This window comes from Macaca nemestrina, chromosome 2 (assembly GCF_043159975.1).
Source record: "Macaca nemestrina isolate mMacNem1 chromosome 2, mMacNem.hap1, whole genome shotgun sequence".
NCBI lineage: Eukaryota > Metazoa > Chordata > Mammalia > Primates > Cercopithecidae > Macaca > Macaca nemestrina.
In genome coordinates, this window is record NC_092126.1 from 60,081,460 (window position 1) to 60,108,412 (window position 26,953).

Sequence of the window (26,953 nt, forward strand, 5' to 3'; positions counted from 1 at the left end):
TTTTAGTGAAACCTAGCTTTTACCTTGGAAATTTTTATTCAGTTTGAGCAGTCTCTTTTTATAGTACACATGGGCTCAGACAAATGTTGGGCTATTTGTGAAAATAAAAGTCATTCTCAAAAAATGAAACCTGGCCAAACGCCGTGGCTCACACATATAATCCCAGACTTTGGGCAGCTGAGGTGGGTGGATCACTTGAGTCCAGGAGGTTGAGACCAGTGTGGGCAACATGACGAAACCCTGTCTCTACAAAAAAATATAAAAATTAGCTAGGTGTGGTGTTGGGCACCTATAGTGCCAGCTACTAGAGAGGCTGAGGTAAGAGGATTGATTGAGCCTGGGACGTTGAGGCTGCAGTGAGACGTCATTGTACCACTGCACTCCAGCCTGGGCAACAGAGTGAGGCCCTGTCTCAAACAAAAACAAAAACAAAAACAAAAACAAACAAAAAAAAACTTTTATCATGACTGAGAATATAAAGTCTCAAAACATTTACTGAGCAGCTGCTCCACGTCAGGCCATGATGCCATGATAGGTGCTGGGACATGCAGACACTAATGGGAAGAGCCTGATCCCCCAGCCTACGAGAGGCTGAAAGACATTAAAATCAAATGGTTTTGTTGTTGTTGACATCTTTATTTACATCTGCGAAAGGTTATGGGAATATGGCTGAGGGAGTCATTCATTTTGTTTGGAGGGGTCTTGCAGAGGAGGTGCAATAAAATAGTACCAGCTACTGTTTATTGAGTTCTTACTATATGGCAATCATGGCTCCATGGACTTTACATGTGTTATATCTTTTGAATCTCATAACATCCCTGTGAAGTGTTTACTGCCATTTTCTGCACTTTGCAGGTAAAGAAGGTTAGGCACAGAGGAGTCAGATAAAAGCTCTGGTAAGTAGGTGGTGGAGGCAGGATTCAAACCCCACTCGTGAGTTTCTGGTTACCACACTTTCTTCTTGTACAAAAAGAGGTGTTATTTATTCTAATAGTAGAGTGCCCAGTGTCTGTTGGCATTCACACACTCTCCATGATAGCAGTAAAAGAAAAAGAAAAGGATTTTACTCATGCACTGATTATTTAAGAAAAGAACCCAACCACTATTAGATTAGAACAGACATTGCAGAGGGATTGCATACCTCTGTTCCCCCAGGAATAGAGTTATTTCGTTAACTATTTTCTAAAGGTTTTTCTTTTTTTTTTTAATTTCCTTGACTGATGCAGAACATCTGGCTAACTGTGAAGGAATGTTCATAACAGCAGTAAAATTGACATGCTTCATTATAGGACAGTCTGGCTTGTGAAATATGAAAGAAATATAATACATGTGATAAACCAGGATTTCAACTAAACTGACAAAACATTTCTATGCCAATTTAAATTTGTTAAAAAAGCATATGTACAGTATAAGTACAGTGTCTATGGACAGTGGTTAGGGAGGTATGAATAGTGTATATTAATTAGCCAAGAGTAAAGGTAATAGTTTTCTAAAGGAGATAAGAGGATTAAAAAGAAGGACTATAAAACAACAGACCAGTGTATAACAATGAAAAGAAATCTGTTTCTTAATAGTAAATAGAACTGTCACTTAAGTGTAATGCATTTACGAAATCATATGCAATCACTTAATATAATGGGTTGTGTGTACAGAATTGTTTAAATGAGGGGCCCTGATGTATATCTGTTAAGAGAAAGAAATGAATCCAAATGAAGGTAAAAATAGTATTTAGGGAGGCAAAGTTTAGAATTTGGCTGAACTTCCAAACTCAGTGGTCCTAAGGCAACAATAAAAGTCATGCTTGTAAAAAGCCATGCCATTTCTCTCAAGAACTCTTCATGTGTGAACCTCTCCTCTTATGTTAGTCATATTAATCCCAGATGAACTATCGTGGCTCTGGTGGAGGAGTGTGAGTCTACTGATACTACATAAACTGTGATAAAAATCCATCTTGTGCTTAAGCTGAAAATTCTCCTGGTGTTACCTAGCATTGCAAGCCTTATCCACGGAGCATGCTGTAAACATAGCCATGGTCAGTTAACTTCATCTTACCTTAGTGGCTGTTGTCCTAACCTTGGCCAGTTGCTTGGTGGGTGTACCTGTTCTGTTTTTTCAAGGTGAAGAGTAGAGTGTGTATTGGGGCTATGAGGAGAAGCAGAGGGTTCTTATAAAGAGAAACTCAGCACAAATCCATCATTTTCTTCACTCGGAAAATAACCATTTTTTTTTTCTGGTCTCTAAAGACCATCTTTCTGTTTCCCAAATTGGTTTTCTCATGAGTGGATGCTTCCCTTTCAGCATTTAACATTTTATTCTTTTGATGTGCATCTTTACCCTCCATCTTCTCAAATCCAGATCTCGAAACATTTCAGTATTTTACTACTACTCAACCAAGAGAAAAAAATCCAAGCCTGGAAGAATTCCATCATAGCATCATAAATTGAAGCTGGAGAAAATCAGATCTCTGCTTTACTTCAGATCCACAACCTTAGGTCCCATATGGATGCTCCTCACTGCCTGACCATCCTGTTGTATTTCTCTAGGAAGCTCATGCTCCCTTCTCTGAGCCTTTCATTTCAAACCTTCTCTTTCTCAAATATCCTACCTCCCACTCCTCGCTCTCCCCACCTCACTTTCAGCTGATGGCCTCATCTCTTATTTTACTGAAAAAAATTTAAAAGCTATTAAAAAGGATGCATTCTTCTTTTCACCATCAAATCTACTAATTGATCTGGTTCTGTATGTAACCACCTCTTCTCTCGTCTGTTTCATCAGTCTTAACCTCTCTATTGCATCATCCCAGCAATTTACAAACAGGCTCCGAAGGCTTCCATTTTTACTCATCTCTACAATCCCTCCACTTACCAATCCGTTCAGCACCAAACTGCTTAAAACAGCTCTCTACACATGCTATGCTTCCTTCTTTACTCTTTCCTTCTTGTTCCTCCACCTACTTCTGTTCGTACCTTGCCCTTAAAACTCTATTAAAACTGCCCTTTCCATGTTGCCCTGTTGAATGGACCCTTATCTTGATTTGGCTACCAAATCACATACAATTCCTTTCTCTCTCCTTCTTGGACACTCTCTTGATATCTGTGGTGCCCTCTACACTTTCTGAGATTCTTTTGTTTCTTGGCTGCTCTCTGGATGCAATTCGGAACTGGGACCATTTCCTCTCTAAACTCTCTTCCTAGATTGCTTCAGTCTTCACATGGTTTTCATCATCTGTATGCTGATGATGTCCCAATCTATATTCCTGGCCTAAGTCCTTTCACAGTTGGATATCCAACTGTCTAAAAGACAAGTCCACAGGGACATCTGGCAGGTGGTTGAAAATTCAGATTCAGATGTCTGAAAGCCTTGTGTCCCAGCTGCCACCTTCACTCACTTGCCCCTCCCCAAAGCTCATTTTCTCCCAGTTTTATCCACCTTAATAAATGATACCACCATGCCAGAAACTTGACATCAGCTTTGATTCCTCACTTCCCCTCACACTTACATGCCATTCATTAGCTTGTTATGTCACTTTTACCTCCAAAAGTTATATTGAATGCATCATTAACTTCCATCCCTACCAGGATCATACAAGTTTAAGCTACTCTCCTCTCACCTGGATTAGCAATAGTCTCTTTTGTGATCTCCTTAATTTTACTTTTGTCCCTTTCCAATCTATTCCCCACACAGCAGACTGAGCGATCTTTTAAAAAACAAGGTGGTTGCAATGGACTGAAGGCTCATGTTTCCTTACCACCACCAAATTCATACATTGAAATCCTATTCCCCAAGGTGATACCACTGGGAGGGGGGGCCTTTGGGAGGTATTAAGTCTTGGGGATGGAGTCCTTATAAATGGGATTAGTGCCTTATTAAAGAGGCCCAAGAGAGACCACTTGTCCCTTCAACCATGTGAGGACACAGCATTTGGGCAACATCTATAAGCCAGAAAGTGGGCTCACACTAGACACTGAATCTGCCTGATCTCGGGCTTCCTAGCCTCCAGAACTGTAAGAAACATTTTCGTTGTTTATAAGCACCCAGTTAATAGTATTTTGTTATAGCAGCCCAAATGGACAAAGAAACTGAACTAAGGACGGCTGCTCAAAACTCTTCCGTGGCTTTCCATAGACTGCAATACAATCTAAGTTCCTTGCCATGGTCTGAAAGGCCAGGACAGAATTCCCCAGACTAACTCTACAGTCTCCACTCTCCCCTTTGTTCACTGACTCCATCAATGCTGTGAAAAGGGAATGTGCTCACTTTTGCGTAGGTGTGACCTTTCACTGTGATATAGGAGGAAGAAAATATTAGAACTTTCATTTCTATTTATTTTTCATCTCGTCCTTTAAGAATTCTATTTTTCAATGTTTTATAGTGAAATAACAAGTATGTAAAATAATGTATGTATATAGTTTAAAGGTAAATAAATATGCACATATTGAAGGTACTTGCTCAGAAATTTTTTTTGATGGGATGTGTGACTTACATTTGAAGAGAATGCTCTAATACACCAAAGCTTTTCCTTTCTCTCTTATTCCTTTTTTGTTTTTGTTTTATGGTTTCAAGGCCTTTGTGCAAATTGTTCTCATTGCCAGGAAAACTTGTCTGATATCTGCTCAGAGAAGCCTTCTTTGAACATCCAACAAATGCTCATTTTCTTTAGGCATTATCTTTTAGTCTCTATCAGTGTGGAATTGTGTATTTGTTTCTTAGTGTATTGGTTGTTTCCATCAGGGCAGGGATCATGATTGTTTATGTTTAGTGTCTGCACAGTGGTTGATATAGAGCAGGCATTTTGCAGAAAATATTTTTGACTGAATACATGAACTTAAGAGTCATATTTACCATGATTTTGCTGTGATTATATTGTCTCCTCCATGTTATTTCTCATGTCATTCTTTCTATATGGAACTATTTTTCTCTTTAAAGATAAAAAAAAGCCTCTGAACTCTGTATTTCAATTTCTACCACTTTCCAACCAGCTCCTTCCCTGAGCAAAGAGTGTCCCAGACATTTGCCTCTGCATCCACATTCCACCTTCGATCTGCCCTCCAGGTCCTTCCATGATTTGCAGTCTTCACTGAGTTTTCCCCTCAATCACTGGATTAGCCCCTGGACCTGGCTTCCTAGGGTAGACTCTTATTCACATTTTCTGTTTATCTTCTTACCTCACCTTTGCCACTTAGACACTGCCTATCAGATTTTTCTGGTTCTGAGCTCATAGCCTAAAAGCCTAGAATCCTCTACCCCCATCTGGGGTTCTGAAATCCCAAACCCCATACCCTTCTAGCTTGCCCTGAAAGGAAGGTTCTCTCGAACATATACTCATACGGCTTTCCTGGAGACTGACCTTCCACAGCACTTTCATTTCCATCACACATGTAGACTTAAATTTCTCATAAGACTTTGAACCATTACATCTTATATATAATAAGCCCACCTTTTGTTTACTTACTTATGCATTTATGTATTCAAGCATATTAACACTTTAACCCAAAACACTAGATCTAAACCTGTGGGAGCATCAGAAAGTCTCCTTGGGTTCCACCCAAAATTAGTGTTTTAGTTTTATTTATGCCTTGACACTCCTGTCAATTATCCTGGGAACTATCAAGTGTGTTTGTAGCAATGTGGACTGAAAACAAATCACCAAATGTTAGCCAGATGGGGCACATTTAATTTCAGCAGTAAATGTAGTTTATTTTATTTTTTCTGTAAGGGACATAGTTTTGAGATCCCATTTCTACAGCATATGACATTTCCCTGTGCTTTGGTAACTGGAACATATGTGTTAATAAATGCTTTTCCTTCCTGAAATTCTGGCCCTTTAGCAATCCTCCAATCAACTTTGTCAACTCTCTGGTCCTCTGTTAATCAGAGTGCCATTCCCTCTGAAGTGTTGGGCAGCACACGCCCTGAAATGAAATTATTCATAGTAATTTCTACTTGCTCCATGGGGGTCTTTCTCATTTCTTCAATAAATCAACTACTTTTCCACCATGTTTCTAAAATCCTTATTTTATAATGGAAATTAATTGTCTTAGAATCTATTTTTCTTCAAGTAAACTGCTCATTTACATAAGGCAATATAACTTAAAGTAATATTTTTTCCTTGATTATAAAAGAAATATATAGAGAAAAATAAGAAAATGCTAGTCCCATCAACCAGAGCTATATCATTAACATTTTATTATATTTCCTTTTGGTTGTTTTAATGGGTAATCCTCCAAATAATATTCTTTATAAAAATAATTTTGTACCCTGAAATATGGTATTTACCATAAGTGTGTTTCGTATCATTAAACATGTCTCATAAACATGACTTTTCAGGATTTGTTAGTATTTTTTGTTCTCTCAGCAGAGACAGCCAGGAAATAATTCTCTCCCTTTCTCTGTATCGTCTGTCTGTCTGTCTATCTATCTATCTATCTATCTATCTATCTATCTATCTATCTATCTATCTTCCTATCTCTCCATTTCATCTATCTATCTGTCTTAAAAATATTCTTTTACCTGGATTCAGGACTAGACCTACAAAAATATTCTTTTATATGGATGTATAATAATTTCATTCTCCTATCTTTAGACATTTAGGCTATTTACAAATCCCTCTGCAATGCTTTTTGCGTTTGTTTATCTTAAGTTTTGTACACGTTTCAGATTACTTCTTTAGAACAGATTCCTAGAAGTGGAATCACTGTGTGAAAGGACAAGAATATTTTTAAGACTCTTGAACTGCATTGCTAAACTGCTTTTTAGAAATGTTGAAATAATTTACACTTCAACTTAGAAACGTGTGAGTGCCTTAACTCTCTTGCTCAAGCCAGCACTGATTATTGTATTTTAAAAAATGTGTTAAAAAGGGTAACTTATTTTAACTTTGACTACTTTGCCTACTAATGAGGTTGAATATCTTTTATGGACTGAGTCTCCTAAGTATTTGCTCATGTTCTTCGCTCATTGATTATTGATTTCCATGAACTTATAGTAGTAGCTTAAGGATGTTAAACTTTGTTTTTCATGCTTGTTACAAATATTTTCATTTAAAATTATTGTGCATAAAAGGTTTTGCTCTTTACAGACATATTTTATGTAGTCAAACCTATCAATTCTTTACTCTTTGACATTAGTTATAGGTTAAATTAAATTTAAAAAACAAAGACAGAAAAGCATCTACAAAAGACACTTTAACAAATACCCATGTACCTGCCAGCCAGACTTAACAAATGCTAATATTTTGCTTCTGGTTATTTAAAAATAAAATTACAGATGAAATTGAGATCGCCTTAATTCCCGTCCCCAGTAACATTTTCCTCCTTCTTTTGCTCACTTTCTCCTTACCCAAAGGCAACCTCATCATAAATTTGGTATAATTCTAAATATAGTGTATTTTTATCATAAGTGTAGTATGTATTATAAACAATGCATAACACTGCTTGGTGTGTTTTAAAAATTTATACAGTAAAATTTATGCTATCATAGTATTCATATCATAGTTTTGCAACTTGCTTATTAAAACTCAATATCGTATTTTCAAGATTTATCCCATGCTATTACATATAGGTGTAATTAATTCATTTTACCTGCCTGTGTAACATGACTATACTACAACGTTGTTTTTCCACATTCCTCTATCAAGGGTCATTTGGGTTGCTCCTGATTTTTTGCTGCAAAAAATGCTTCAGTTAGTATTTCTGTACATGTTTTCTGATGCACATATGTAAGAGTTCATCTAGAAATAGAACTGCAGAAAAATAGGGCACATGAAATTATAATATAACCATTAATTATATTATAAAGCGCAAATTGCTCTTTAAGAAGTCTGTAAATGAAAATTTGTGGGTTTTGGTTATATGGATGAATGAAGTCTGAGATTTTAGTGCACCCTTCATCTAAGTAATGTACACTGTACCCAATATGTAGTTTTTTAGCTTCCAAGTCTCCAATATCCATTACACCACTCTGTATGCCTTTACATACTCATAGCTTAGCTCCCACTTACAAGTGAGAATATATAGTATTTGGTTTTTTTATTTCTGACTTACTTCACTTTGAATAATGGCCTCCTGCTCCATCCAAGTTGCCACAAAAGACATTTTTTTGTCTTTTTAATAGCTGAGTAGTATCAGCACATTTTATATACTGTAATATAAAAATCTTGTATTTAAACATTTTTATGATCAGCTTTAAAGAGAATTAAGACTTCAGAAAGAAAGTTACTCACCCATCTTAATAGTAATCTAGCTGTCATTTTTGAGTCTAATTAATGACTAATACACACATATATATATGTGTGTGTTCTTAAGTGTTCTTTTTTCTAAACAGGTATACCTATTTTACTTCCATCAAGAGTGTGTGAACATTCCCACTTTTTCACATCTTTGCCAAGACTTGTATTGTCACAGTTTTTCTTATCCTGGAGTTATAAAGATAACTTTTGATATTTTATTCTAATTGTTATAAGATTTCATTGATTACATTTAAGCCTTTAATTTATTTTGAGTTAATTGATCTATATGGTGTCTGTGAAGGATCTATTTTTATCTTTTCAGCTTGGAAAAGTTACATGTCCTTACATTATTTAAAACATATTTTACTTTCTCTTCACTGATTTGTAATCCCCCTCTATCACCTACCAGGCTTTCATATATGGTTGGGACTGTTTCAGGGCTCTTTATTATTTACCATTAATTTATTCCTGTGGCAATAATCACATGAGTTTTCTTTTTCTCTAGCATAAAAATGTCCTCCCCCACAGTCTTTCTTAAGATTTTGTTTATTCTAAATTTAAGACCAGTTTGTCAAACTCCATGAGAAAAGTCTGTTGCCATTAGGATTGGTTATGAAATTGTACTTACATTTTAATTTGGGAGAAAATTTTCATTTATATGATAATGGTTGTTTTTGACCATGAAAAGGTCATATCTTCTCATTAATTCATGTCTTTAAATTTTTTTCATTAATATTAAAAATTTTTTATCATTAAAGAGTTTCACAGTTTTTCTTATATTTATTCCTAGGTCCTTTAGAGTCTTTACTGCTATTATAGATGGCATGCTTTTCTACATTTTCTATTTAGTTATTACTCATATATAGATCTGTTATTGATTTTATATGTTGATCTTATATCAAATAACTTTATGGATCTTTTGTATAAGTTCTAAAGGTTAGATTCTTTTGAATTTTCTACACTAATAATCGTATTGTCTATAAATAATTTATCTTTCTCTCATCCTCCCTCTCAGCTCTATCTCTTTCTCTTTCTGGTTTATTCTGCTTTAATCCTTATACTTATCTGCTTTTGTCTCCCTGCATTGGGTAGGATCACTGTAAAATGATAAATTTTGAAGGTGATGACAGGTATCCTTGTTTAAGTTCTAATTATAGCAAATACCTTTACATTTTTTTCTATATGTATAAATTTAGCTCCAGGATTTTGATATCATGCTCTTTTATGTAGGCTTTTTCAAAAGGATTTGTTTCATATGTAGTTAAACAATTGTATATATACATTAACTGATTATATGTATATAATTGTGTTGGTTTCTGAACTAGTCTGTTCCATTTATCTGCATTAATTCTTTCCATAAAAGTAGAGTAATTTAATAATTGTAGGTTTTATAGTATGCTTTAATGTTTTGCAATGTCCTCTTTTTAGCCCCTCTCAAAAATTTTCAAACTAGTCTCACCTATGTATCCTTCTGGCTGTATTTTACCATCACTTCATAAGAGATAAAAAATAATTCTCTTAGAATTTAAATTGGAACTCAGTTAAAGTGCTAATTAACTAAGGAAGTATTAACATTTTTGTAATATTTACTATTTCCAATCAGGAACGTGGTAATATCACTGTTCATTCAAGTCTATTTCTCTCCATTGCTCTGTGACTTTGAGAAAATTAATCTTTCTTCTACTTAGTTTACTCATTTGTAAGATGATAATGATAATGCTGTCTATCTCATAGTGTTATCGTTGGGATTAAGTGAAATAATTGATATTAAATGAACAGAATAATTATTGGCACATTCTAAATGCCCAGTAAAGTTAATTATTATTATTAATTCTAATAGTGCTCTTTTTATCTTAATATTAACTACAAGTAATGTTGAATTTATCTTCTTATTTCAAATAGTATACTCCTTATTTCTGTGTTGTTTTCTATTTGTTATTATTATTATTTTTAATGCCTAGTATGAGCCAGGCACACTCTTTAGATATCCTGGATTCTGTAATGAACAAGCAGACAAGATCCCTGCTCTCATGGAGCTTATATTCTCAAGTTGGCTCATGCTTTCGAGCAATACTAAATTATAAAGATTATACTGGATATTCTGGTTTTATTTCACTGTTTAATAAAAACATCTTCAGTTGTTCACCGCTAGGCATAGTTTTTCTTTTGTTATCAGACAAATATTTATCATGCTAAGAACACATCTTTCCATTGCTGGTTAGTAAAAGTGCTCACTCACTTTATTCAGTCAACACATATCACTGAGTGTCAACAGTATGCCAGGAGATGCTCTAGGTGCTGGGTGTACAATGACAAGCATATGTTCTCATGGAAATCCAATCTAATTAGGGACACAGACATTAATACAATTTTTATACAAACTGTGTGTTAGTAAAGTGATTGTTGGATTTTATCAAATGTCATGTAAGTGATAAGTTTTAAAAATCTGAACTATTGAATTCATGCATTTTACTAAGTTCACTAATATTAAACTTTTATTTTTATATATTAAAAATATTTTAGCATTATATTACATAAGCATTTCCACATTTTGATGCCTTTGTGAGATTGATATATAGTTTGCAAAAGATAATATGATTGAACTTATTTATTTATTATTTTATTTTATTTATTTATTTTTGAGACAGAGTCTTGCTCTGTCTCCCAGGCTGGAGTGCAGTGGTAGGATCTCGGCTCACTGCAATCTCCACCTCCTGGGTTCCAGCAATTCTTCTGCCTGAGCCTCCCAAGTAATTGGGATTACAGGCATGCACCACCATGCCTGGCTAATACTTGTATTTTTAGTAGAGATGGGGTTTCCCCATGCTGACTAGGCTGCTCTTGAACTCCTGACCTCAGGTGATCCGCCCCCTTCGGCTCCCCAAAATGCTGGGATTACAGGCATGAGTCACCACACCTGGCCGAATTTCATTGAATTTTATACTGAAAATTCATGATTGAAATTTGGAAAACATTTCTGGTAATGTCGGTCTGACCAAAGTAGCAGAGTACAATAACTTGAGAGATTATCAGTCAGGTTCATCTTCCTACCTCCACTCTGAACCTCCTTTAATTCATGCAAGACGGGTTTGAATTTGTGTTATTTGAGGTGGGGTGCTGGCTAGGGATTAGAATATTGGCTAACATTTATTGAGAGATCACAATGTGTGGCCATTGTTCTGAGAGCTCTGTATGTATTGACTCACTCAAGTCTCAAAACAGTGCTATGAGGTAGGTACTAATATTATTTCCATTGTACAAGTAAAGAAACTGGGCACAGAGACAAAGGACATAGAGCTGGTAAGGAGCAGAGCCAGATTTTAAAGCGAGGTGATTCAGAGCTAACATGCTTAACTACTCTGGTAGGTGTATGAATCAAGAAAGGCAGGTTATGCTGCTATAACTAATACCAAAAATTCAGTTTCTAACAAAACAACAGATGTTTCTTTCTCATACAAAATGTGTGGTGGGACTGGGTGGCTCTCTAGAGCAGAAGCCCTCCATGTGGTGGCTCAGAATTCCAGGCTGTTTTCATCTTCTGGCAACTCAATTTCAACATTTGCTCCTACAATCATCATTATCATGGTAAAGGAAAAAAGGAATTGCAAAGAATAGTACACTGGCTTTTAAAAGATTCCTCTTGGAGTGATACATATCCCCTCCCATATTTCATTGGCTGAATCAAGTCACATGACCGGCTTTGCTTCAGTAGACACGGAAATGTGATCCTCTCCTGGGCCCAGAGGAGGGAAGTACTAGATTGATCAGTGACAACCCTGAAATCGCAAGTGTATGTGTATCAGTTCTAGCTCTGCCACTGACCTTCAACAGGTCCCTTTGCTTCTGATTTTAACATCCAGAAAATGACAGAATTTTTAAATTTCTTCAATTGATACGTATTATTTAACGAGAGCCTAGTGTGTGCCAAGCACTGTGTAGCTCTGGCAATACAACGGTAAATATGGCAAAATCCCTGCCCTCAAGCAGTTTGCAATTTAATAGATATCTCACTGATAATTTTTAGTTCCAAAATTCCAAGATTCTGTTAAAAAGCAACCACAATAAGAAACTTCTCTTCATATTGTCCAGAACGTTATATTCTAGATACTCAGGCATTAGGAATTTCTTCTTTCTTTATTGTGTACCTGAATCCATTTCGCTGCAGTGAAACTCCGTCATTGCAGCTGATACGCACATGGCCATCTCTTTCAAATCACTAATGTATGTCTATATGGCACCTATTGTGAAAATAAAGCAGACTTTGCATCATTCTCTTAACTATTTTGAACTTAGTACAGAGAATACTTCATAAAAAATAGGAAAAAATGTACCTGAGAAATACTTGGGCAGATAATTTTGCCACACAATGTACATTGCAGGTATCAAAGTTTTTTTCTATTACTCATGAACAAACCAAATTATAAAACTTTAAAAATTTTTAAATTTGATTTACAGTTAATTTTCCCTTAGAGAAATGTTTATTAGCATGGAATACAAGAAATGTGAATAAGTATACTTGTGAGTATGCACAAAAGTAGTTTTCCAAGTTTTTTTTTTTAATCTCTTAGGGTTTGAAACAGCCTGCCAAGTTTTAATTTACTGGTTGCCTCTAGTTAAAATACAGTTAGCAATGAAAAATTTATGAGAACTTGAGGCACTGTCTTCAAACATGATGCAACAGTTGCAAATTTGAATGAAATGTGCAAAGAATTCCATTTTACTCCACACTGAAGCAATTGTGGCATTTCCTTTATTTTTAATACTGCACGTTGAATTCCTAAACACAATCCAAAAAGCAGTGATGCAATAGTTTGATGGGTTTTTAGTGTCTTACAGACCATTACAAATAAACTTCTGATTAATTATGCTCATTTTTCATATTATCAGAATTCTTCATCACTTAAAAGATACTTTGTTAGTTTCACAAGAGACCAGTTCTGGAGTACTTAATTTACTACTCATTTGTACTATGAATTTGTTTAATATTGGCATGCTTGTCTCCCTTTTCAACAGTAAAACAAGGACAGACACCATGATTATATACTCGCAGAACATCTGGTTTGCTCAGTAAGCATCGAATACTTATTCCTGGGTTATCTAAAAGTCAAAATAAGAATAATCAGAATATTTGAGTTTGGGAAGGGCTAAAAGAGAGAAGCTGATAATATTTACTAGAAGAGATTAATAACCATTCTTTTCTCTTAGTATACATATTTCCCTTGAGCAATCCAGTCTTCTGCCATGACACTAAGTGCTAGCTTGTGACTCCCAAATCCATATCTCCAGTCAAAGCTTTCTTCCTGAAGCCCACATTGGCATTTAACCACCACCACCACCTGGTTAGTCATATAAACAGCTTGGATTCAACATATGTAAACCAGAATGCTTTATCTTCTTGTGTTCCATCAGATTACTTTGTGATTTCTCATTTTCAGGGTGATATTATCATCCAGTTAGCCAAACAATGCACCTGGAGTCATCCTGGATTCTTCTGTTTTTCTTATAGGCTGCAAGTCCTGTTAATTTGACTTTCTTAATAGCTCTCCAATCTTCCTATAACTTCTAACTTTAGTTCAGGCCTTCTTTCTTAGTCACTGTGCTCCTATAAAAAAATACCTAAGACTGGGTAATTTATAAATAATAGAAACTTATTTTTTATAGTTCTGGAGCTGGGAAGACCAAGATCAAGGAGTAGTGGAACTACAGGCATGTGCTACCATGCCTGGCTAATTAAAAAAAATTTTTTTAAAAGATGGAGTCTTGCTAAGTTGTTCAGGCTAATCTTGAACTACTGGCCTCATATCATCCTCCTGCCTCAACCTCCTGAGTAGCTGGGATTACAGATACAAGTCACCACACCCAGTTGTAAAATCTTTTCTATTTCATAGTATGCATGCAGTTATTGTGTGGTTCTAAGGAACCATATTGTGTCAGTATATAGACCTCAAAGGGCAATGTCCTTGTTTACTGGTACCACTCTATTCTGAATCCACTATGGTACCACGTGAAAATAATTACTTATAAGGGTTTTCTGATAATAATTAAAAAAAAGGTAAAGGAAAGAAGGAAGAAATTAAATTGCTAACAAAAAAAAAAAAAAAAAGGAAAACTGTTTCAAGACAATCTTAAATCTTGGCTTGTAACATGGCCAAGGAAAGGAACATTTACCTTTTGCTGTGGAAATGTGGACTCCATCATGGCTGTTTCAAAGCTGTGAGCATCCCCTGCCTTGGTCTTCTCCCACAGTGCTCTGAGAAATTGCACAGAATGACTCTGAATGGACAGGGGTTCAGGAAACAGGCTCTGAAAGGGCATTAAAGACAGAAACAGAATATACTATGTCTTGTCTCAATAGTATTGTTTGATTGATTTCAAGGCACTGTTTAGGCTTGGTTTGAACTTTAACATGATTCAAATTTAAATGAAACAAGAAAAAGATCTGTCTTAAAGATCAAACATATGGGGGTTGGGCGTGGTGAATGAACCTGTATTCCCAGCACTTTGGGATACTGAGGCAGGAGGATTGCTTAAGACCAGGAGTTTGAGAACAGCCTGGCCAATATAGCATGACCCCTACCTCTCTTAAAAAAATTAAATGAGGCCGGGCACTGTGGCTCATGCCTGTAATCCTAGCACTTTGGGAGGCTGAGGCGGGTGGATCACGATGTCAGGAGATCAAGGCCATTCTGGCTAACATGGTGAAACCCCGTCTCTACGAAAAATACAAAAAATTAGCCAGGCGTGGTGGCATGTGCCTATAGTCCCAGCTACTTGGGAGGCTGAGGCAGGAGAATTGCTTGAACCCGGGAGGCAGAAGTTGCAGTGAGCCGAGATCCTACCACTGCACTCCAGCCTGGGAGACAGAGTGAGACTCTGTCAAAAAAAAAAAAAAAAAAAAATTAAACGAAAAAAGATCAAACATATGATATATTTCAGGATTTCATTTTTTAACAGAAATTTAAAATTATTTCATAGTATTTTCAAGGCAGTTGATAATGATATCCATAAGTATGCCTAACCTTTGTAATATAGTGTTTATCTCAGTGATTTCCCAAAGATGCTCCTTAATTGGAATATGGTTAATATAAATATTCATATTTATTTTCTCAAAGATCTGGGAATTAAGGAATAAAATCAAAGTAGAGCACAAAAATCAAGTATATTTATACAGAGTAGATCACGAAGAGTAGAAATTAAACAACTAAGTTCATTATTAAATTAATCAAATATGAACAGTAGGAGTGGGTATGTTGGGGACAGAAAAATAGTTTTAATTCTAAAATGTATAATGGGTGAATATTCTTAAAACTTTCAGGTAAATTCTCTAAGTGTTGAGCAATAAGAATGTGAACATAAAGAAAATCACATTTACATGTATTTCATTCAAGCCAATGAAAATAAACTTTTCAAAGAAAGATTTTAACTTGTGTTTGTATATTTACTAATCAATGATATGTCTAATAATCATTCACATATGATAGTGTTATACCTATAAATGTAAGAAGCTTTTCAATTCAAAGAAACAATTTTTAAAAAAATGTATAGAACATCTATAAAGGTATAAAATACCATTTATGTACATACAGTGTGATACATAGGATCCTTTATGTATAATGTATAATAAAATAATGAGATTAGCTTATGAAATCATATCTTCTTTTTACGTCAATGACTGTCTAAGCACTGATGTATGAGACTAAGTGGTTTGTATGTACAAACCTTCTATTTAGTGAATGAAGATTAATAAATACTATTCCAGAAAAATTTTATTATTATCATCAAAATGAACTATTTCTAGTACTGAATGGGAAAAGATGGAGGATCTTAATGCTCAAGTTAGTGATCCACAGATTTAAAAAGTTTAAGGGCCAGCAATAGATAAATTACATAACCCATAATGTGGATATATCTGAGAAATTATTGATTATTATCAAAAACTGATGCAGCACCCAATTTTTCATTTAAAGAACAGGACCAGATTTAATGAATCATCAATCTAAACAGAAGCATTTAGACTGGAGTCTGTGAATTTGAGAACTGTATGAATGTGTGCAGTTGACAGAAAAGGCAAAGAGTTTGGCCCAATGCACAAGAGTAGTGCCAGGTTGTAATTATTAATATCAAGTCAAAGTTTGATTTTTATTTACCCCAAAGTCAGAATTCAGGCAGAAGATGACACAATATCATAAGTGTGGAAAAACAAAGAAATCATTACAGTAAAATGAACACAGAAGAAACATAGCATACACAGATGCTTTTTGGTGATTTTGTTTAAAGAGAAAGACAAAGAATCAGACAAAGTCAATAAAATAATACCGAGGGGCAAAAAAACCCATCAAGATTTCTTGGTTTGTTTTCAGAAAACTGACAACTATTTAGAACAAAGCCAAAGATGAAACCAAATATAAAATCACTGATGAAAACTAAGTGAAAAATATAAGCAAAAGAGAAGAAAAATAAGGCCGTTATTTCAAGAAAAGGGACAGTCAATGCTGTTTTTTGTATTCACGTACAATTTGGTTCACACCAAAATGTGAGTTGTTCTCTATGAGATGTTATTAAATGTTCATAAGAGGACTCGTTTTAGAAAAAAACAGTATTCCTAAGGCATATCCAATCTGTCTCTTTTCTTAATTACCATAGTTCTACTTTATTATTATAATGTATTCAGCATTAAAATTCATTATTTTCCAATAAGCCTGACTTTATTTTATAAAGAAATACAACTGTCTTCTTGGTGATTTTTACAGGAGCTATTATGAAAATATTTTATTAACAGAAGTAAATAAAGTGTCATATCATTTGGCTTTTTAGCCATGTTATAACATTTGCATTTTGTTTTTTTCTGCCTTTGCCCTCCCTGCTTCTAGCTGCATAAAATAATGCATTTTAAAAATAAAAATACGTTATTTTTCAACATATGTATGACAACAAAAAGATCACTGGGTCAGGGGTCAGATAATCTGAGTTCTGCCCTTCAGTTTTCTTATCTGTAAAAATGATTCCTAAGATTCCTTCTACTACTAACATTTTATAATCTATGTTCAAATTTTACATGAAAGTTTAGTGCATCTGAGATAACTATTTTCAAATAAGAATCTCTTTTGATGCTAACATCTCTGCATCAAATTCTTCATTCTCAAGTTGTAAGTTGCTCTTTACATAATTTCACCTATGTACATATATTCTACAGAAAAAAGAGACATTCTAGTATCTTAACAATGTCAAAAAGAATATACTAACACTAACATTAACTGGAGATTGGAAGACTCTAGACAAATCAAGGCTAGCACTGCTACATAAGGGACGCTATTCTCCCAAATACACTGCTTTTGCTGTTGTTTAACCAAAGATATTTTCCCTTTCATTCTCCTTTTTTAAAGCTAAGGATATTTAAGATATTAATATGTTTGGCTAACTGATTAATAATTCCTTCTTTTATAAGGAAACTATCCTAAAATATAAAAAAGAGGTTAAAATTATTAATGAAATATGTATGCATTGCTGTTATCTACATATCAACTCTGGCCAAAGAATAATTCAATAAAAGTGATTATAAGCCCATATCCCACAGGCTCATTAAAGAGCCTGATGAACACAAATTATACAAACCTGCTGAAATAGAAACATGATCTGGATCCATGGCTGAGGTTCTTGACTGATGAGAATAAAACTGGACTTACTGTATAGGCAGTAATGACCCTTCAGGGAGCAGGTGAAGAACAACTTTGCTACACAACTTCTCACGGTGTCTAGAAACAAATACAGTGTTAAGTGTTATGGTCTTTCCAGAGTTACACTTTATATTGATACTTCAACACACAAATGCCTTTATAAAATATCCTTCAGTTTTCAGACTGTGAGCTAGTAACTACAAACAACTGTATATTTGAGAGTGGATCCATTTCATAGAAAGTAGATTTAAATAAAGATGTTTTAAATTATTATTATTGTTTTAATTAACAATGTATGAAGATTCTTTGAGCCAACTCCAATGGGTGGGGGAAACCCTCTCATCAATAAAATGGGAGATACTGCATCATTTTCATCTTGAAGTGATTACCTGGGAAAAATAAACAAATGGATTAAGAAAATCCAGGCATTTTCTGGGTAGTAAATGACTTGCCATGAACTGTGGCTGCTTTTCTTTTGGCTGTGCAGGGGCCTCAGAGATAGCTTCCAAAATAACTCTGGCTGAGGTGTAGCTTCCTATGAACTGTACTGGTCAGGTTTGAAAAGGTTATCTCACCTTGAAGGATTTCAGCTGGGAGACTTAATGAGAAGGATACCTTCAGGGACAAGGAAGTAGTGGGTGGGTGGTGTAGAGGTGGTGAGGCACCATGGGTAGAGACAGGAATAATGAATACATAAATGAATGAAGCAAATATGGTTTGAGATTCCACGTGCTAGGCACTGTGTTAAGTACTGGATAATAAACATTATCATTAATTGACTTCCACATGTGTTACATGTTTGACTTCATTTAATTTTACCCTACAAGATGGGTATTATTTCTGTTATAAAGATGAGGTAACAGCTCATTAGAAAGCCAGTTTAGTAAACCACTGTGACTGCGTTGTTCACTCTTATAACCTTGGCACATGACTGATAAATATGAATAGATAACTAATGTCTGGAGAGATGAATGATGAATGATGCTCAGAGATCCAGAAAAAAATGGCTCAAGCCTGCTCAATCTGTGGCAGAGCCAGGACTGGAATTCAGCAGGGCTGATACCATGTTGGAATGTTTTAGGCTCTACTATACTGGGGATTTTTTAAATCTGTAGAGTCGTACTGATAGCTCATGGAGTATTTTTGGTTTCAGAATTAATCTGACATTTTAAATGAAATGTTTTGAAAATTAATAGAGGCCAGGCATGGTGGCTCATGCGTGGAATCCCAGCACTTTGGGAAGCCAAGGTGGGCGGATTGCCTCATCTCAAGGGTTTGAGACCAGCTCGGACAACATGGTGAAACCCCTTCTCTACAAAAAAATAAAGAAATTAGCTGGGCACGGTGGCATCTGCCAGTGACTTGGGGGGCTGAGCAAGAGGTGGGCTTGAGCCCAGGAGGTGGAGTCTGCAGTGAGGTGAGATCGTGCCACTGCACTCTAGCCTGGGCAACAGAGAAATACTCTGTCTCAAAAAAACAAAACAAAACAAAAACAAAAAGAAAGGCAGACAGAAGAAAAAAAGAAAGAAAGAAAGAAAGAGAAAGAAAGAAAGAAAGGAAGGAAGGAAGGAAGGAAGGAAGGAAGGAAGGAAGGAAGGAAGGAAGGAAGGAAATTAATAGATTCAGTGATCCAGTATGCCCTACTCTTAAAAATGGAAATGGACTAGAGTTTTTTGAAAGTTGATGAGAAAGCCAGGCACAGTGGCACACACCTGTAGTACTAGCTACTTGGGAGGCAGAAGTGGGAGAATCCCTGAGCCCAGGTGTTCAAGGCCAGCTTGGGCAATATGGTGAGATCACATCTCTAAAAGCAAACAAACAAAATAATAAAAGCTGATAAGGATCCTGAGTAAGGGCGACAGAGTCAGTCCCCACCTAAGACAGAGTGTTGTTGAATTCTCTAGTGAATGGGGGAGGAAGACTTATCTGTGCTCCATCAGAGGTCAGGTATGAAAGAAGTGACAGGCTTTTCAGGAAAAGATTGCAAAATCTTAGAGATAGTGGCCAATGAGAGATTAGAGGAGAAGTTCTTGGAAACCAAACAATAATGTGACAGGGCAAGTTAGATATATATACAGAAATGTTAATCATTAATAGCTTTCTGTGATTCTGAAACATTGGTAAAGAAGAGGACTAGCTTTCGTGAAGGTAATTGTTTCAGGAAATTAAAAAGATTTAAGTTGAACATGCAGTGTTCTTGCATAAAATCAGAAATCATGTCTGTATTCTGTGGGCGAATGAATCATGAGATGTAAAGAGTTCTTGAAGCCTCAATGGACAAGACCAGGAGGTCTGGCACTGAGAAAGACCTGGGAGAATAGAATGGAGCATAATATCAAGTTAAAATTGCCCAATCAGAAATTGTTTGACAATGATAATTTTTTTAAGTTGGCACATATGCTCTGAAAAATTGAATTTAATTTATGCTAAAGAAATAGGAAACCTAGTATCTCAAGAGCACATACAAAAAATGGTATTTGAAATAAATCTAAGTGTAACATATATATTGAGATAGCAATATGTTTTGTTTTAATGGAAAGTTTCAAAACGAAACAAGTTCTTTTCCAAGAATTCATGTAGTTAGCCTGAGAGTTGCAAGTTGGACTTTAGGCCTTTACCATGAAAACAAAGTTTCTGCCTTTTTCCTCCCTCTAAATTTTTACTGCCAATTCATGTTTTCTTTTGAAAATAAACATTGATTAGATTTATTTCACTCACTCTGAGCCTACCAGCTTTTTATATACAAACCACAGAAGTCTCAGATCACATAAAATGGTCAAAGTAGTACAAGAGAGAGATCCTTAACTTAGAAGCCTATACACTGGCTATAAAAATACATCAGTTCTGTGATACAAGGCTTCTGTTAATGCTTTTAGTAAATCTGGTCTGTAGCAATATTTTTATTCTCATTTTTTTTTCAGAGCTTTCTTGGCTTGGAAAATTCTCCCCATGACATTAAGACTTAGTTGTTCATTTTTCCTGTATTTCCTTACTGTTTATTCCACAGTATCAAACAGTAGGAATGCAATAAATTGTTGTTGGATGAATGAACGGATGAGTGTCAGATATGTGTTGAGAGGAATAGGGGCCTGATGATGGTCCTGCTCTTAAGAAGCTTGCAGCTAAATGGGAGAAACATCTGAACTTGTAACAATGGTTATAAGTTGTTTTAAGTTTATGAGATAATGGAGGGACACACAATGATGACTGCTCAGAGAAATAAGCAACTCATTCTGACTGGAGAACAGGGGATCATTTTTCGAAGTATACCTCAAATATCCCCTTCTCCATGAACTTAAAAAGATGTAAGTTGAACATACAGTGTTCTTGCATAAAATCAGAAATCATGTCTGTATTCTGTGGGCGAATGAATCATGAGGTGTAAAGAGTTCTTGAAGCCTCAATGGACAAGACCAGGAGGAGAAGGGGATATTTGAGGTATACTTTGAAAAATGATCAAGATTTTGAGCTTAAAGCGTGACAGAAACAAGCGCTTTAAGTGTAGAAAACCCTGAAGGCAATCACATCAACATAAATATTTAAGGTAATTCCAGATAGTATGTTTAGTATATCTCAGTCATTGAAATATTACTTATATAATTGTATAATTGATGCCAAAAGGATTATTCATTTTTCTAGATTAAATGTTGAAGAGAGAAATCATGCTGTCTTAAATATAGAATGCTTTCCATATTCAACTAAATCTGAGAGTAGTTTCTTTATTTTTATTGGAATGTGGCTTCTTTTTCTAATAATTAAAGGATTTGGTTTGGTCTTTATAAAGACTAAAGTTAACATGAACATAAGTAATTATAGAGTATAATGTGTTATTGTTAAAATACCCAAATATATTACACAGATAAATAAATTTAAAGACATGATACAAAAATACAAGAATATTTGGTCTTCTTTTTGAGTCAAAATCTTTCAGAATCATTTTGGAATTCTTTGTTTCTTCTGCCACTCTTCCTCCACAATGCCATTTATGTGCCTTTATTCCTGCAACACATTCACTAGACCGCATCTGAGAAACACGTCGTTCTTCTTGAGAAACTAGACACTTGTAACCCATTTCTCAGATGGCCATTCATAACCTGTGCCATTATATAGATTTTGTTTTGTTTGTTTAGAGATAAGTGTCTTAAGATTAAAAATGGAATATGGCTTTGATTTTTTAATAGCTAGTAGAAATATCAAAGAATTGGCTTTATGTTTTGGAAAAAAAGAATAAATTAGGTCTCATTTTGAATTCTTTACAAAACTTATCCTTTGAAAGCTCCCTCCCAGTGAAATAAGCATCAGACAAATGTATCTGGCTCATTTCCCAGGGCGTTCAACTGAGCATTGTAGAAACTGTATTTCTACAATGATTTATAAAAGCTCAAACACATGAATATGTTTGCTGAAACTGCTAGACTGTGAGTATTTACACATTGAACATAGCTTATAAATAAACAACAAACTCAGAGAAGCCATTTTGAGACATTTAGGAAAGGAACTAGTTTTCATTGACTCCTTACTTTGTACACAGATGTAAGTGTAACCAATTACATTTCATCTTTATGAAGTAGGCTTTGTTATCTCCATCTTACTGAAGAGGAAATCTCAAGATCAAACTTCCGGGAAACAGCTGAACTGGAATTTGAACCCAGATGCCACAGTCTATTCTCTTTCTAGTACATGAATGAATGGCTCAGATAAAACAGAGGCAATAGAAATAACTCAAAAAGAAGTATAATTCAATAGAAAGAGCATTGGCTCAAGATTCAGACTGAGTTTTATGGAGATTGTGTTTCTTTTCCTCTCTGTCCTTGAGTTTCTTATCTTTAAAGTGGTAGCAAACCAAAAACTGATCCACAATAAAAAAAAAAAGCTCATCTACTTAAACAATTTTTACATTTTAATTTGCTTATTATCTTTCTCTCCTAGATTATGAGCTCCATGAGGGTAACATTTTTTTATTGTGGTAAATTATATGAAACATATAATTTATAGATAATATGGTTTAAAATTTAAACCATTTTTAGGTGCACAGTTCATTGGCATTAAATACATTCACATTGTTGTGCAATCATCACCACCATCCATCTCCAGAACTCTTCCATCCTTCCCAGTTGAAACCCTATACCCATTAAACCGTAACTCCCCATCTTCCTCTCCCCTGAGCCCCTGGCAACCAACCATTATATTTTCTGTCTTTATGAATTTGGCTACTCTAGGTACCTCATACAAGTGGAATCATATTGTTCTTTTGTTCTGGCTTATTTCACTTAGCATAATATCTTCAATGTTCATACACATGGTAGCATGTGTCAGAATTTTGTTTCTTTATTAAAGCTGAATTATGCCATGGTTTGCTTGTTCATTTATCTGTTGATGGACATTTGAGTTGTTCATACCTTTTGGCTACTGTGAATAATGCTACTATGAACATGAGTATGGAAATATCTCTTTGAGGCTGTGATTTAAGTTCTTCTTGGTATATACAAAGAAGAGGCATTATTGGCCACTTCTGTCTATATACCATGGGTGCACAAAGACCTATGCTTTGACCCTGATCTTGAGGAAAAAAATAAAAATTTTGTATTGTTATGTGAAAACATATACTTAAATAAAAGCATAAGAAAAGGTCTGTACTGTTATAGATCAACCATCGACAGTGATTACTTTCATATTGAGAAGTGGGAGTGGGGTGAGGAGCATGCACTTTTTACTTCATATACTCCTGTATTATTTTAATTCTCTCATCAGTTTTTATTCATGTATTGCTTATATAATTTAAAAATATACAATGAAAAAGTGCCATTTGTTAAAGCAGGCAATTTATTTATGTGTAGTTTTCAAGATGGAATCTCACTCTGTTGCTTAGGCTGCAGTATAGTGGTGCAATCTGGACTCACCACAACCTCTGTCTCCTGGGTTCAAGGATTCTCCTGTCTCAGCACCCCGAGTAGCTGAGATTACAGGCACGCACCACCACGTCTGGCTATTTTTTTTTTTTTTTTGTATTTTTAGTAGAGACAGGGTTTCACTACGTTGGACAGGCTGGTCTTGAACTCCTGACCTCAGGTGACCCGCCTGCCTCAGCCTCTCAAAGTGCTGGGATTACAGGCATGAGCCACAGTGTAATATTTTTAAATTCAGGGATACATGTGCAGGATGTGCAGATTTGTTACACAGGTAAACATGTGGCATGGTGGTTTGCTGCAGAGATCATCCCATCACCTAAGTATTAAGCCCAGCATCCACTAGCTATTCTTCTTGATGCTCTCCCCACCCTCCAACAGGCCTCAGTGTGTGTTGCTCCCCTCTATGTGTTCTCATAATTCAGCTCCTTTTTCTACGTGAGAACATGTGGTATTTGGTTTCCTGTTCCTGCATTAGTTTGCTGAGGATAATGGCCTTCAGCTCCATCCATGTCCCTGCTAAGGACAGAATCTCGTTGTTTTTATTTTATTTTATTCTTATGGCCACATAGTGTTCCATGGTGTTTATGTACCAAATTTTCTTTGTCTAGTTTGATTTTCTTTGTCATTGATTGGCATTTTCTAATTTTCTTTGTCATTGATTGGCATTTAGGTTGATTCTGTCTTTGCTATTGTGAATAGTGCTGCAGTAAACATACACGTGCATGTATCTTTATAATAAAATTATTTATATTCCTTTGGGCTTATACCCAGTAATGGGGTTGCTGTGTCATATGGTATTTCTGCCTCTAGGTGTTTGAGGAATCGACACACTATCTTCCACAATGGGTGAATTAATTTACACTCCCACCAACAGTGTAAAAGCATTCCTTTTTCTCCACAACCTCACCAGCATCTGTTGTTTTATTGACTTTCTAATAATAGCCATTGTGACTCGTATGAGATGGTATCTAATCGTGGTTTTGATGTACATTTCACTAATGATCAGTGACGCTGAGCTTTTTTTCATATATTTGTTGGCCACATGTATGTCTTATTTTGAGAAGTGGCTGTTCATGTCCCTTGCCCACTTTTTAATGGGGTTGTTTTTTTCTTGTAAATTTGTTTAATTTTTTTGTAGATGCTGAATATTAGGTCTTTGTCAGATGGATAGATTGCAAAATTTTTCTCCCATTCTGTAGATTATCTGTTCACTCTCATGATCGTTTCTTTGGCTGTGAAGAAGCTCTTTAGTTTAATTAGATCTCATTTATCAATTTTTGCTTTTGTCGAAATTGCTTTTTGCATCTTCGCAATGAAATCTTTGCTTGTGTCTATGTCCTGAATGATCCTGCCTAGATTTTCTTCTAGGGTTTTGATAGTTTTGGGTTTTACATTTAAGTCTTTAATCCATTTTGAGTTGATTTTTGTATAAGGTGTAATTTTGTATAATGGGTCCAGTTTCAATTTTCTGCATATGGCCAGTCAGTTCTCCCAGCACCATTTATTGAATAGGGAATCCTTTCCCCATTGCTTATTTTTGTCTGGTTTGTCAAAGACCAGATGGTTATAGGTGTGCGGTCTTATTTCTGGGTTCTGTATTCTGTTCTGTATGTCTGTTCTTATATGAATACCATGCTGTTTGGGTTATTGTAGCCTTGTAGTATAGTTTGAAATTGGGTGCCTCCAGCTTTATTCTTTTTACTTAGAATTGTCTTGGCTATTCAGGCTCTTCTTTGGTTCCAGGTGAATTTTGAAATAGTTTTTTTTCTAATTCTGTGAAGAATGTCAATGGTAGTTTAATGGGAATAGCATTGAATCTATAAACTATTTTGGACAGTATGGCCATTTTCATGATATTGATTTTTCCTATTCATGAGCATGGAATGTTTTTCCATTTGTTTGTGTCATCTCTAATTTCTTTGAGCAGCGGTTTGTAGTTCTCCTTTAAGAGGTCCTTCACTTCCCTTGCTAGCTGTATTTCTAGGTATTTTATTCTTTTTGTGGCAATTGTGAATGGGAGTTCATTTATGATTTGGCTCTTGGCTTGCCTATTTTTGTTTATAGGAATGCAAGTGATTTTTGCACACTGATTTTGTATCCTGGGATTTAAGCAAGCAATTTAAATGATGTCTCACTAATTACCATGTAACAGGGCTAATATTTATAGGGCTAATATTTAAAAACCGTTTTAAATACGGTTTTCTTTTTTGCCTTCTGAGTACACAGCCTTTGCCTGAATACAGTAGAGCCTCCACCTATCTGGCTGTTGAGTAGTGGTGGGAATGGTGATCGAGTAGATATTCAGCAGTTATAGGAGTACCAAAAAAGTACAATGCAATTAATTTTTTTAGCTACCCAAATTGGGTTATGCAGCAAGATAATAGCCTTGCAAGTGAGGCTTTCATATCAAGAAAGGATTTCTAAATTTCCTTACCTCCCTTTAGCCTATCATTCCTGAGCATGGGGGATATAGATTGTAGGACCTGTAGTATGAAAAGGGTGACAGCTTTGTCAGTTCTATGGTTGTTAGGTAGGAGAATATAGCATGGAACAAGTAAAAGAGAACATGTTTTAGTTCTGGAAGGGGAAATTATGGAGAGAAGGAGAGAGACAGAGAAGTATAAAGCCATCAGAAGTGGGCCCTGACTTTCTTTCACCTGTGGGCTTTGGCCTGGAGAAGAAGTATATTAGATACATTATGGTAACACCAAAGGCAGTGGTGACCGTTAGGAAAGAGATTCACTCCCAGGTGGCCCTCAGCACCAACACAGGGTAGCCAACTTAATTAAAAGCACGCTTATGAAGCCAGGCAGAAAGGAGTCTCTGAGGTTCAGCTTTCATGGTCACTCTTTCCTCTGTTTTGGAGTAGAGTGGAGCCAGAAGTAGCTGAGGCTCTTGCTAGTCAGCATTTCAGAGAATTCACCATAGTGAGGCAAGGGGTATGGTGTGGCTCTGCACAGTAGACTGCAGAGAGAATTGTCCAAGCCAGGACTTAGGGGGGCATTTCACACCAGTGGGCACTGAGATTAGGTCAGATTGGCAAGGGAGACCCCTGGACTGGTCCATGTGTAGAGTGGAAAAAACCCATTATCCTTCAGGCAAGAAGACACACCACACCCCTATCTAGGAACATTAATGCTTTC

The 26,953-nt window shown here is 35.6% G+C and overlaps 1 protein-coding gene across 10 annotated transcripts in view; it reads right to left on the reverse strand.

Moving 5' to 3' along the window:
- The window catches only part of LOC105488561 (ventricular zone expressed PH domain containing 1), a 274,214-nt gene that overhangs the window by 74,893 nt on the left and 172,368 nt on the right, over positions 1–26,953 (reverse strand). For all 10 annotated transcript variants that reach the window (XR_011619845.1, XR_011619848.1, XR_011619849.1 and 7 more), the window contains 2 exons: positions 17,840–17,979; positions 14,396–14,530 (listed from right to left, as the gene is read on the reverse strand). Coding sequence is in view for 2 of the 10 variants with exons in the window: in XM_011752748.2 (XP_011751050.1) it covers positions 14,396–14,530; positions 17,840–17,979 (275 nt within the window). In the remaining 8 variants the exon portion in view is untranslated. The remainder of the gene's footprint in view (positions 1–14,395; positions 14,531–17,839; positions 17,980–26,953) is intronic.